We start from the raw sequence: 13,904 nt of genomic DNA, 5'->3' as shown, positions 1-13,904 counted from the left end.
ACTTCATTTGTGCAGCAGCAGCAGCAGCAGAGCCGCTGCGCCTCACGGATGTAAAGTTCACGTCCAAGCAGGAAAACACACCGTACAGACTGAGAACGGGGGAGGATCACAAAGAAAAGTGAGGGTGACGTTTTTCCATTTGCAAACAGACTTCACTGTGGGTGTTATTTTAAGGTAAGCTGTCTCATTTGAAAAAAAAAAAAAAAAGTTTCAAGACTACTTGTATGTACTTTTATAGTTTCAGGGAGAATTTTGGAATGGCTCTTTAAAATTAACTGAATGTCTTATTGATGAAATGACAAATTGAATCTATGTGTAAACAGTAAAATGAGCTACAATTTAATGTTTACAGTGAAAATATCTTCACAAGGAAATGTTGCACTTGTTGCAAAGAGTAGGTAGGAATGGCTGATAACTGTGTCAATGCATCAGAGTGTTCAAATTGTGTTTGCATCAGTCAAAACCCAATATTCATTCAAACATATGCGTATGAAAATGTAAGTCAAAAACACACTTGACTAAAGGAGAACTTCCCCAAATGCTGCAATCAGGCATGCAACTTGATACATTTCACCCTTGCATCAGAGTTTGCAAAGGTGATTCACCTTTGAATATTTAGTTGTTGTGTACATCCTACTTTGGAGCAACACTTCCTATTATAGATTTGTGTTTTGTTTTGTTTTTTGAATCACAGTGTCTGTAGAATCCATTTTTTGCCTTGGCACAAGTGACGCATGTCTTGACAGGATGTTTGGTGGAAACCTTTCAAATCAATTGGTCACTGTTCTCCCCCGGCTAAACCGCAGAACAACTGTCTCCCAATCTGTGCCAGACTGCAGATCAGGGAGCTGGCAGCCCGACGGGGAGGTGGCGTCATGGTCGTAGAAAAAGAGAAGTACTGCAACTTCTGCCCTTCAACCAGCCAACTGAGGGGGTCCTTGAGCAAGACGCATCAGTCTGATGTGATCACTAAGCTGTGATCTTTCTTAAAAAGCCTCCAGCACCAAATCACAAATCTTGTTAATGTAATCGTTTCCTGTGCATATATTCAAGAACAATAAAAGTGGTGGGTGTCACAGCTGACTAGATGACATGCACCACAGGATTATTTTAAAGAAGGTGACATGCCTTTTATGAAAAATATATGCAACCTTCTCTGAGAAGAAGTTCATGAATGAATAGCAGAGTCAGACGTCAGTCACCGGCTCGAAAATGTTTTAAAGTGATAAAGTAAAACTCCCAAAAGGCAACAAATAGTTTCCACCACATGCACAGACTCTCTAATGAGTAATGTCTCTTTAAACTGAGGGTTGTCAAAGTGCTGGAGATGTGCAACACCGATAAAGCTTAACCTGTACTATGTCACACAGCTTCCTCCCTACTTTCACACCACATGTTTTGTTTCACATCAAATAGAAATTTGAGGCTAAATGAAATGTATTCATGTTTTTCACATAATAAGATAGCAGAGTTTACAGCTGGTGGGATCCGTAGGGAATGAAAATGAGATATATCCCAAAGCTTATCATTTTAAGCATCTAATTCAGTTTTAGAAATGTATGTTTTAACAAAATAGTTCTACTTCCCACTTTCCAAACAGGAACGGGCATCTCCCCGCCCCTCACTTTGTGAACTAAACAGAGTTTTTTATATTTCTTTACCGTCTCTTCCCTGTTCATGTTTGCTAGGTGGAAGTTTGGAGAGGCAACGTTTCCTTTTGCTCTTTGTTCGGCCGAGCTGTTCAACAGAATGAGATATATTTGCACTTCACTGTTCTTTCGCCTCATTTCCCCTGAGTTTTGTTGACGAAAGTCTCATAAATAAAGGATTCACGAACGTTGTCAAAGAGAGGCAGACTCATAGGAGAGAGTGAATGGTGTACTTCCCCCTTTGTAGTTATTCAATTGTTCCTATACAGTTTGAAGTAGGTTGAGGAGTGATGGATTCTTATCTCTTAGAGTTATTCTGTTGAATCGGCAAATAAAGTGTAAAACGGAGTGAATGCAACATTCATCCTGTCAAAGAGTCAAGCTATGTGAGATATCTGTGCATGTGATGGAAATGAAGGTAACCAAGCTTGGGTCAGTCGAAGAAACAGTTTTAGACCACTCTCCAAGTAAAAAGGAAGTACCTAATATAATCTGATCTTTGATTATAACTCAATGTGGAACAGTTATTATCTATCATGATCAGACACATTCACCTGTAGTCACATAGTTACACACCAAGATTGACATCTGCCATGGAAGATTTGTTTGAAACACTATATGTAGAATATTCTTATTGCGGATTGTCTATGCCTTTATGGACACAGTGCACTTTCTTCTGTTTCCAATAGGATAACGCGATGCAATCACCAAGTACAGTTATTGTTGAACCTGACAGGGAGTTCATTGAACTTAAATGTCAACACATCCAGTCCAAAAGACAGACTCATATCATAAATGTCCAGCCAAAAGCATATGCTGCAACTGTGTGATGTTATCATATCCATATGGCACACAATGTCAGATTCATGTTTCCAAAGTAATGTTGAAAACAATTCCCATGAGGAATAAAGGCCGTCCTCATGGAAATTGGAGCTCTAAAGCCGCCACTAGAAAGATGTATCTAATTACTGTCTGCCCCCCCCCCCCTGTTGCTGTCTGTACTTTCACCCCTGGTTATGTCCGGCAGTCATGCATAACAATTTTCCATATAATGGCAACAGGAAGAGAATTCCAGTCTTTGTCTTTGCAGAGAGAACCTGTTCTGTTCTCCAAAAGACACTCAATCAACTCACTTTGTAAATCTTAGCTGCCAAACAGAACACACACAGATAATGTGTGAGGCAGGACCCATGTACAGGCCAGTGACAGACACTGGTTTAAGTCCTGCTGAGACACACACGCATATACGCTCTTGCTTTAGGGATGTGAAAGACCATGAAGTGCATTGCCACGTTGCAGCAGTAGATCCTTGTAAACTGAGTGCATGTTGTATTTTTGAACCAAGTGTAATGGTCAGGGTGCTTCGACTTTAACCACAGTTTGCTGGTGCTCTTAAGAGGATCATTCGCCCTCCGGTCCGTGGTAGGAAGCAGTTGACCCACGGTGACGCGGCCTCGTGTTTCTGTAAATCGGTGCACATGCAGATGTATCTCTTTCTGAATTACTGAGATCAACAGGCCTCTCAACTGTCACGAGATCCCCGTTCTGCAGTTTGTGGCTCTGTGGTTCCAGATGTTCTGTTAATATCGTGAACTCGCTTGGAGCCAGGAGAGTGATGGGAAAGGGGAGAATGTTTGACAAAGTGTTGCACAACGGAGAGCAAAGCAGAGATAAAACAAATAGATTAATTGAAGGAAAAGCCCAAAATAGCTGTCTGTGGGAGAAAACACATAAAGACAAGAGGTTAAAAAAAAATGTGTTTCTCATCAGCCTCCTTAGATCCTTTATTTGATGGCCGTAATAGATGGCGTCCGGTCGACTCTCCCCGCTGCACGCTGTTCTCATTTCACTTCTCAACTCCTGTGTTTGCAATCAGTGAGGCAGCTCATGGCTTTGTTTATGTATGTCTGCAGGTACAGTTTAGAGATAAATTCCATGTTTAGCAGATCCAAATGTCTTCCTGCATGTTTTCTAATGAGACCGATTTTGGGAACGAGGTTCCCCCAAGTGAATTAATGTGCTGGTATTGCACTTTATTGTTGAGCTGAATTTATGACTTAATGACAGTAGAAGGATTTGGCAGATACAAGAACATAGGGAAACACGATGATTTGTACCATTTAAAATCTGTGGATTACACATCAGATGACCAAAACACAGCACTTACCGTACGTGAATAATGTTTGAGAAGAAAAAAATCTCTTCCTTCTGAATTGGTTATATCAAAACCTTTGCACCGGCAAGTGAAGGTTTGTGTCTGGGATTTATGTTTATTTTCACATTTTCATAAAGTTGCCCCCTCAAGTGACTAGATTGCCGGCGGTAAAGCAACCGCTAAAATGCAACATATTCTCCTCATCTTGTATATAAATGCACTTTGTGCTGACATTTACCTTGTTAACCGCTAAAGACTTAAAGGATGTCTGTTTATGGTAAAAGTATTAGTTGAAACACATCGTCATTTTAAGCCAATGCCCAGATACAGTTGTATCATCATGAAGTTGTCTCAGATTGGCCCGGTGGCATCCAGGAACCCTGGCAGCCCGTGATGTTAATCCAACACTGGCTGTGTCCTAAAGACGTCACGTGTTTACAGCTTACCAGCACTCTCTTTACCTTGGATTCATTTCCCCACTGAGGAAGGAAAGGAGCTCAATGTGTGTCTTGTAGAAACAGAAGAATGGGGACATTGGGTGTTGTAGGAAAGACATTTTCAGCGTTGAAAGTCTGTCAAAGTCAAGCAGAATCACTGCAGTGGTTCAGGAAGACTTATGTTTTGTTCACTTAAGTAGTTCAAAGAGATTGTTGAGGAAGTTGAGGAGCGAGATACAAGCCAACCTTTTCCTTAGATTAATAATTATCAATCAAAATAGGTTTCGTTGCTGTGTAACTGTGGAGAAACAGAAAGAAGTCCAGACAAGTCTCCTTAAAGCTCCCAGCAAAGTCAGGCTATATTTGTCAAGTTCTGGTCGCAGACGCTTCAGACAACAATCCCGGCATCAATCCACAGTTTTATCTCCTTGACACATTTATGTGCGTCTGAATGTGTCTAGTTTGCTCTTTTGTGTAACTTCGCGCTCTCTGTTTTTCTCCCTATGGTCTTTAGCTGGACTTGTGTGAACTGAATGAAGACGGTGACCCCCCCACACCTCCCTCCCAGCCCCGGTCCTGGACATCACTGGAGAATTAAGTGGATTGAAGAAGAGCAGAGACTGGTTGAGGGAGTGAGCAAGGGAGGGAAGACAGAAGGGATTAAGAGCTAATCCAGTGCATGGACAATCCCATTGGAGCTTTATCGTTCTTCCACGACGATGCAGACAAAACAGTGGGTGGATTACAGCGCTTTAGTGTATTGCTTTTTTCCAAGAGTGTGTCGGCCTTCTTGTAGGTTTTGCTCTTCATTGCCTCTCAAAGGACAACGCTGAAGATAAGAGAGAGCAAAGGAGCAGAAGGACCAGTCTGTGGACAGGATGTCCTGTGGTCGGTCTGGTGCCACACATGGATAAACCTTTTTAGTGGGAGACGGTGTGTGGCAGTGGCCCCCCCCTCTTATTGTTTCTCTGATTGGACACCAACACGGGAGCAGAACAGCTCCATTGCACACTCAAGAACTCAAGAACAGCTGATTACACTTCAAAAGTGGACGTCCTGCAGTCACATTCAGATGTTTTGTCGTCGGATCAAAAGAAGTTACTCAAGACTTCAGGGACCAAAAACCAGAAGGCAGGTAAAACCTAGAATTGGCGACCAGAAAGGAAGAAATTCTTTGATTCAGTCTTTTTCTTGCATGCTTACAGTGCTCTGGGTCTGGGCTGTTGAGGTAAGGTTAAAAACCAGAAGTAACACCTCAGACATGCTCTCAGGCAATAATCCGAGTTGGCAAGCTGGAAACCTAATTCATAATAAAAGTGTAAAACACAGTTTAACAAGCCTATAAAGTGACTCAGCCCAATTACTTTCTTAACAGACTCGTTTATAGACTTGATTATGGGCGAAACTTGTTGTTCGACCTTGTTATAGATGGTTTCTGTGTTTGGATTACATGCAAATTAAATGTAGTTTATCTTCATTGGGCCTCCTGGTGGGGTGATCCTCTTAGCACTGCCAGCGAAATCTGAGATGAGACCGATAACAAGACAGTTCTCAAGTCTGAAGACATATAAAATCAAAAGATCAAAGTGTAAACGTGTCATATTTATTGTTTTCGTCAAACCAAGGCTGAATTGCTCGGTTACATCTCAGTACTGTTACAATGGCGGCCTGATTTTGTATTTATCTGAACAAGAATCCAGACAATCTCAATGTTACAGGCTGTGGCAGCGAGAAAACTAAGATAACCTTGTAATTCATTTCCATTTATTTCAGTTTTATTGATATAGCACCAGTTACAACATATCTTTGACTGCACATAACATTGAAATGAAGTATAGATGACAAGTGAAAGGTGAAACTCTGTTTTAATAGGAAGAAACCACTGCAGCTCCAGACTAAATGGATATTAAAACAGAGACATCAGACAGATCTTGTAGGGGGGTGTAGAGAAAAAGGACAGACAGGAGTGAAAAGGCTGAGAAGAACAGCTGAGACTGCAGCCGAAAGGCACATAAAGAAATCCTGACTGTTCATGGAATAAAGAAGATCGAAAATCAGTGCATTAAAAGAAAGTCTCCCTGGAGTCTAGACCTACAGCAGCTTAACTATGAAATGGTTCATTGTGAACTGAGCCAGTACAAGTTTTCTTTTTGATTGTAAACCTGAAGTGCTATAGGAGGGGAATGTGTACAGATGGGCAGTGGCAGCTGTGTATAAGAGGAAGAGGAGAAACATGTAGACGGGACGTCGAGCACCGTACAGTGTTCTAAAGGAGAACGCGTGGGCAGACACCGGATGAAATCAAATACACACACATTCTCTGCAACCTGAATTTTCACATATTTGAGTTTTCTGGCCTCACTGTTTGTTTGTTTTTGTTTGTTTTTTCTACAGTGGGCCCCAAACAGGAATTTGACTGTCATGTGATCGGACTTCAGACTTTCTCATTTAACCTAAAGGGAAATTACACCACTTTTATTCCACCATGAGTCTGGGAAAACTGCCAGGGATTAAAGGCCTTGTGTCTGGCTCTCAGGGGAAACGTCGCTTCAAGAGCGACCTCTCCGTGGACATGATCAGCCCGCCGCTGGGAGACTTCCGGCACACGATGCACGTCGGCCGCGGCGGCGACGTGTTCGGCGACACCTCCTTCCTCAGCAACTATGGAGGCCCCCGGGAGCCGGGGAGTCCGGACTCTGCCACCAGCTCCAAGACAACCGGCTTCTTCACTCGCACTTTTCGGCACGTGCGGAAGAACTCCGGGCCGCGACCTCGAGCCGCCTCCCGGGACTTATCGTCCCCGCCACCTGACATCTCACCCATCATCAAGAACGCCATCTCCTTGCCCCAACTGAACATCGACCCTCATAACGGGTGCCTGCAGAGGGTGCTCTTCCCCAGCTCCCTCAGCTCCACAGACGATTCCTTCTGCACATATGGTGAGATAATACAGATAATCACCTCCAGCACGGGGCGGGATTTATGTAAAGCATCTTAGCACAAAGATTATCTTCATTAAATGTGAGCAGTGGAAATATAGTAGCAGTGATTGTACTCAATGATAATTGGGTTTATTAGGTATCAGCAGCAGAGTTTGACCTGTTCACATGGCGCGGCAGATTAATTCATTAGAAATCATCTGCTTTTCTTTTATCTGCATGCAAATGATGCTGAGGCTGCAAAGGTGGCAGGAAAAATGTTTGAAAAAATCACATTGTTAGAAGAACTTTGTCAATTCTAAGTGAGTATCTTCCTTAAAATGCTTTTAATTGTGTTTGGAAACTTTGAGGCTACGACATATGTAATAGTGCAGCTCAGCTCCGCATTTGATTTACTTCTAATTTTAATCCAAGAAGTGGGTTTGTTTTCAGTCTTTTTCTCACAATTTGGGTGACAGATGAAGCCGTACATGTTTATTTAGCACTGAAAAATACAAATAAACCTATATTTTAATGGGTTATTTTCAGCAAAACAAAAACAAATGACATCTTGACAGTCATTGTTATGAAGAAAAATGCATTAACTTGACTCTAAAAGTATTTTTTATTTCCATTAAAACACAAAGTAAAATAAAATGTAGCCTAAGCGAAGTTATACTATTACCCAAAATAGCAGACAGGAACATCTGTATTGATGGATCGAGCAAAAGCAATAGTGAACATTAGTATTTGTTGATGTGAAACATGTTAAAACGTCAGGCATTCAACCAAAAAGGACTTCTTAGCTTGTGACAAAGTTTGTGTGACTTTAAGGTTTAGTGAGTTTACTGATAGCCAGTCGAGTTAAATCATGACCATGAATTTACGTTGATTGGAAAGTTTGAAAGCCATTCTTCTATGAATGTACAATTAAACAACGATCTTGGCCTTGCATGTGATAAATATGATCCATCTAATCTAGTCAAAGAAAGCCATGGAAAAGGTGATTTAGTTAGTTTAGTGTTTTTGTCCTGCGTCAATTTTAAATCTACATTTTGAGAAGAAATCATGATAACAAAAAAATGATATTAATCGTAATAAACACATATTTTTAGAAGTGATTTCGACCTATATAAAATTTGTTTAAATATTCAAATAACCCATGGTGTAACAGGTGGAAATGGTTGCGAGCGGTAAAGAGTCACTATGTCTTTAAAAATGGAAAACCTTTAATCTGCAAATTCCTGCCACTGTTTATGAATTCTAACCACCATAAAACAATCTACAAACTATCTTGTGAAATTTCTTAGTAAAAAGCCTTATATAGCATAGTGAAAGTGAAATGCGAGACCAAAAAAAGAAATGACCGGTGACCTAATTATGGGCTTCAATGGTGGAGCTGCGTGGTATTCAGTGACACACGCACGAAAAAGACAAAAAAAAAAAAACCCAGAGTGATGATGCAGTGTGTCTTTATGGTCTCTGGTCTTACTGTTCATTCTCCAGCAGACTTGGTACAAACAGGACTATAAATGTCAGCACACACACAAATAGAGGGCGAGGCTGCCCTCCTTCCAGCGTCGTTCTCGCATTCCTCCAAGACGACCAGCAAACAGACCGGCTTCCTCTGAGTGATCCGGCATCACCGAGGCAACACCTGTACTACACAATGAGGGCAATAAAGTGAATCACACACACACACACACACACACACACACACACACACACACACACACACACACACACACACACACACACACACACACACACACACACACACACACACCACAGAGCTGAAAGAAATATACTTACTCGGCACTTCCTTTCATCTTTGCATGCATGTGGGAGCGCCCCCGTTGAACAACATAAACACGCCATTCATTGTATGTGCTCACCAATCGCAGCCTATCAGGCAGCAGGCCGCAGAGTTTGGACTGGAAATCCCCTTCCCCTCTTCAGATGGCTTACCTAATTCATGTGGAATTTGGCCAAAATGAGTAGAGCCGCCATAGAGAGGCAGTGAACTGTGGCATGATGAGAGGTCTCCTCTGAAGTAGGTTATTTATTATATCCCAGTGCAGCTGAGTAGGTTATTTATGTCATTATTTTAATTAGCAGCCATCTTTGTTCTCACCCACAGTGGTTCAGAATTTGTTCCCACAGTGAGATGAGCTGACATTTTCTGATATTCAGCAACCTGTGGTTTAACTTTAAGTGTTTTCCCTTGTATGCATTGCAAGACACAACGTGCATCCCTGTGGTTCTTTTTCCTTTCTGAATTTGTTTCCTGACACGTGTGAAGCGTTCAAGACACTCAGAATCAGAAGTGTGTGTCAATTTGTACAGGTCAGCATGATCATGTTGCAGTGTTGGAAAAAGTGCTAAACAGTTATACTCAGGTAGTTTTATTTTCCCATCATAACCAGTGAGCGTTATTGAACATTTTCAATTAAAGGCATAAGTTAACATAAATAATATAAGAGTTTTCTGTTCAAAGAAAACAATTATTGGTGAGAAAAATGCAAATCCAAAGAAGTTTGATTGTGAGATTAACTTGAGAGTGTACTCAGTAGTGCCAGAAGTTTTTATAAATAAATAAAGCATTATAACACAGTGTATAATAAGTAAAATTATATGCTACGAAGTATTATAAAAGTACAAGTAGCCTCAAAGGCATGTTAATTCTTGTTTTATGACTCATGAATTACTTTGAAAGACGTTACTTTCACCCCTGCCATGTTGGAAAATTGATTCTGGTTGTTGCATACTGCCACCTTTTGGTGCAGGACAGTTTGACACAACATTCTAGCTATTTTCATGATGTTTTCCTTGTTCTTATAACTGACAAGGTTCTGTGTTTTAAAAGTGATAAATGAGTTGTTGTTGCTTGTTGCTTGTTCGCAATTTGGATCTTGGGTTATTGAGTCTGCATAATGTCCAGTGATGTCGACTTCACCGGGCTGCAGACTCATTGAAAGGCATGGCATTCAGCCTGTGAACATTCTTACCAACTTCTTAAAGATTCAACAGCTTGACCTGTGATGCCCATTTACTACTCTATTGAATGGTTTTAGTTCCATTTTATATAGTTGTAAAAAATGTGCAATGTCAGTGTTTCTGCTCCCTTTTCCCAGATAATTTCATCTTTTAATATCTGAATGTCAGAAATGTATGACATAATTGTGATTTTGTTCAGTGACTCGTATGTGGACAAAAAGCTTATTTTGTCTGTTTCATGATGGTTAGATCGACTATGCATGTCAAATCTTGTCAATAGTGACTGGAAAAGACTGAAGGAATAAACAAATGCCCAAATGTTTGTGTAAAAATAACTATATAACTATGTTACAGCAGGACAAAACCCTGCAAATGTATAGATGCAAACGTACGAGCATGTTAATTTCCAGTTATACTTGTTTTAACATTGCAAACACATTTATATTTGGATGCAGCGCACGTGTGCTGTTGGTTCTGTTTAATTTCATGACCCCGATAGTGCTATAATCTACAATTATAATTTTTTTCATCCTGTTCGCAGGTCTGCAGTCTGGATTTGTCACTCTACCCCGCCTGTCTCGCCTCGACAGACAGTTCCATGACGGCGATGTGAGGAAAACCTCCCTGCCGGACAGCGGCGGCTTCACCTTGACCCGCTCAGACTCCCTCACCTCCTTCACCGTCGACCTCGGCCCTTCACTAATGACCGAGGTGTTCAGTTTGATCGACAACCCCAGTGGCCTTAACACATCCGGTCATTACCCGGTGGGAGAGGAGGAAGGGGGGAGGGAGGCGCAGGAGGAGGACATGGATGAAGACGGCTCTCTCACAGAGACGCCCGTGCCGACCCCCTCTGGGAGCTCGCCTGACCCCTCCGAGGGCTGCGGGTCATTCAGACGTCACATGAACAGCAGGGGACGCTCCTGTAGCTCGAACTGGACACAGGAGGAGGAGGAGGAGGAGGAGGAGGAGAAGAGGTCTATAAGGACACCTGATGCATCTGCTGGTTCTCCCCAGACAGCGGAAGCTGTGATAGAGGTGGAACGGTTCCAGAGGGCAGCCGACGTGCTGTCTCGGCACTACGGCGGAGGCTCCTTCACAAAGGGATCGAGGGTGGGCAGCAGCAGCAGCAGCAGCAGCAGCGCCTCTCCGGCTTTCTCCCAAAGTCACAAAACACAGTATGCCTTCAGTGAGGAGGAAGAAGAGATCAAAGTCTGACCTGGGCTTATTTCAGATCAGGACTTTTATTTTTTTTTATGCAGCAAAAATATTCTTCATCTTCTTATTCTTTCATTTACGTTGCTACTGATTTACCAGAAGATGCTGGTCTGCACAATGAAGGAGTTTAATGGTTTAATGTCTGCCTCAACTCTGCATCTCCTTCTTCCCTCCTTTTCTCTGTTCACAATATTTATGCAATTATTTGCGATTATAACTACACCTAACTCAATGTAATCATCCTTTGCAGCAATAAAACCTTATTTACTTCCATAAACATTCTTAGATTTAATGGTCCAAGAGGTCCATGAATTATTGGTTTTCTGAGTAATGTGGAAAGTATTTTCATATTATTACCTTACTCCATACTTTGTAAATAATTTAGGCAGGAAAACTTATTTTTACAGCTGTACAACTCTAATGTTCATGTGACTGCCTCTTGTATCCTGTGTAATATCCATTGAATCTGTATTAGACTCTCTTTAAAATGATATTGGGCTGTTGTAATAAAAGACCGTATTAAAACAGGCTGGTCTTTTTTTTATGACATCTTTGTATTTTCTATTATTGATGTAATCCCAAGTCCTGTGATTATCGATCTTGCTTTAGCCAACTGCTTGTTAGGGCAGATTCCCTAACAAGCTGATTGTACACAATAGACAGGTTATCAGTCCATCACAGACACTCACATTCACACCGATTTATAGTCTTAAATGCATGTTTGCAGACAGTGGGAGTATCTGGAGAACATGCAAACTTCACACCACCAGATATACTTATTTATTTTTGGACAACTGCTCAGTTGAAGCTATTTTATTATCACGCGGCTGATTCAAAGAGGCACTTATCGACTCACACAGTCAACTCACAGTCACTTTAAAGTCATCAGGCTGTCTGACATGCTGTTGAAGCACAAAACTCACAAAACATGTAAACTTTATACACAGCTAAAGTCTAAACCATCATGCTTCAATTTGTTTTGTAACAACAAATGTTTTGATTCAGTTTTATGGCTTTCATCAGCTTTCATTTATTTATTTTTTTGCATGGTGGTAACAATTCTACAAAAGAATAATGCCTAAATACAGCCATCAAATTATACCACATATACCACACAAACTTTAAGTTGTCTTCTTTTTATTATTTTGAATACGATTTGTTGTCATAGTTGGACAGCTCTGCACACAAAGCACTTATATAGGTTTTCAGCTGTTTAAAGACACCCATACAAGATAACAACTTAAAGAGCCTCATGTTTTTTGTTAATACAATAGCACATTTTAGTCAAAAATACATTTCTCAAACAAAGAAGACCCACAATTATTGATAATCATTTCTCCCCAACTGAATAGAGAATCATCTATAAACTTGTAGTCGAAGCTTGCATGTGTTGCAGCAGCCGTGTCTCTTAGTCGAACTTAAAAGACTTCAGCTTGAAGTCCCCTCTGATGTTGATATAGGTGATGATGTCCAGCCCAGCACGGTTGGGAAACTGGACCTCCTGTCCATCGGGAAGCTCCACTTCAAACATGTCAAAAGACAATTTCACCACAATCTGAAACAAGACGGATTCTGGCTCTGAGATTTTGGTTTGGTTTTTTCCTGAATTGAGTAGATGGCTCAAACTTATAAGAGACACCCGGTCAGAATCTGAGTAGCCTATGGTTGCTGAATGGTAAAGTTTGCCAAATATATATCTTTCCTGAAGCTCCTTTCATAAAATGAGACACCACAACATGCACATGCTTCGCTCCTTCTGCCAGAATCTCTCACCTTGACATCAGAGCCCCTCTGTAAAGGGTTTTTCATTTCACGTATCTCCTCGCCCCAGCAACCAGCTGCCTTTGAGTTGCACACGATGACAGTACCATCGGTGTCATCAGAGAAACGGGGATTAAAGTGCAGTGCCAGGTCCTCTGAGTCACAGCCGAGGTCAATCCGAAACCTGAGCAAGTCAGAGGACATACAAAGACAGCTTTATGACGACATGATCACGGGACATACAGTGGAACACCAAGGGTTAATGGTATGCACACAAATATCCACATTTCGGCACATAGTCACAGCCAATATATTTAAATTTTGATGTATTTGATTGAAAAACAATAATAAAGAAAAGTACATGCATTTTGTTTTCTTACTTTTCAGCATCGGGCAGGATTTCTCCCTTTATCTTCAGCTGATCTCCAGCTCTCAGAGCCACATTCTTCAGTTCAAGTTGCTGCGAAAAGCAAGCATGTGATACTGCTTCATTAGAAATAAGCATATTAGACATGAAAATGACAAGAAACAATTAAATAAAATACAATTTTTCTTTATTGTACAGTACTATCCATCTAATGAAGTACCGAACTAGGGAGGGAAGTTTCACTTAAGGTATTGCAACATTGGAATACACAAAACAAATAGAAATTGACTGCAGTGCAAATGTTTCAGGCAAGTGAGAAACAACTGCTGCAAAATATAAATCCGGTTTTAAAGGCATATAGGGGCTGAAATATGAGCACAGACTAAAACTTACCATACTCAT

The 13,904-nt window shown here is 41.1% G+C and overlaps 2 protein-coding genes across 4 annotated transcripts; one reads left to right on the top strand and one right to left on the bottom strand.

Annotated features, from left to right (window-relative positions):
- Positions 1–11,917, top strand: cdc42ep1b (CDC42 effector protein (Rho GTPase binding) 1b). Of its 3 annotated transcripts, none has more exons than XM_080487757.1 (4): positions 1–174; positions 4,756–5,372; positions 6,636–7,180; positions 10,698–11,917. In XM_080487757.1, exons 3-4 carry the CDS (start codon positions 6,727–6,729, stop codon positions 11,372–11,374), a joined length of 1,131 nt encoding a protein of 376 aa, XP_080343883.1. In that variant the 5' UTR covers positions 1–174; positions 4,756–5,372; positions 6,636–6,726; the 3' UTR covers positions 11,375–11,917. The 3 variants fall into 3 exon arrangements, with proteins under 3 accessions (XP_080343883.1, XP_080343885.1, XP_080343884.1); XM_080487759.1 differs by having other exon boundaries at positions 4,756–4,974; positions 10,698–11,896; XM_080487758.1 differs by having other exon boundaries at positions 29–174; positions 4,756–5,376; positions 10,698–11,895.
- An 865-nt stretch (positions 11,918–12,782) lies between these two features.
- Positions 12,783–13,904, bottom strand: LOC308124292 (galectin-1-like; the record flags this gene model as incomplete). The annotated part of the gene is made up of 4 exons (XM_080487215.1): positions 12,783–12,929; positions 13,148–13,319; positions 13,516–13,595; positions 13,896–13,904. 4 exons carry the CDS (start codon positions 13,902–13,904, stop codon positions 12,783–12,785), a joined length of 408 nt encoding a protein of 135 aa, XP_080343341.1.

The sequence above is a fragment of the Lipophrys pholis genome (assembly GCF_963383615.2).
Source record: "Lipophrys pholis genome assembly, chromosome: 19".
Classification (NCBI taxonomy): Eukaryota; Metazoa; Chordata; class Actinopteri; order Blenniiformes; family Blenniidae; genus Lipophrys; species Lipophrys pholis.
This window is presented reverse-complemented; position numbering and strand designations above follow the sequence as displayed.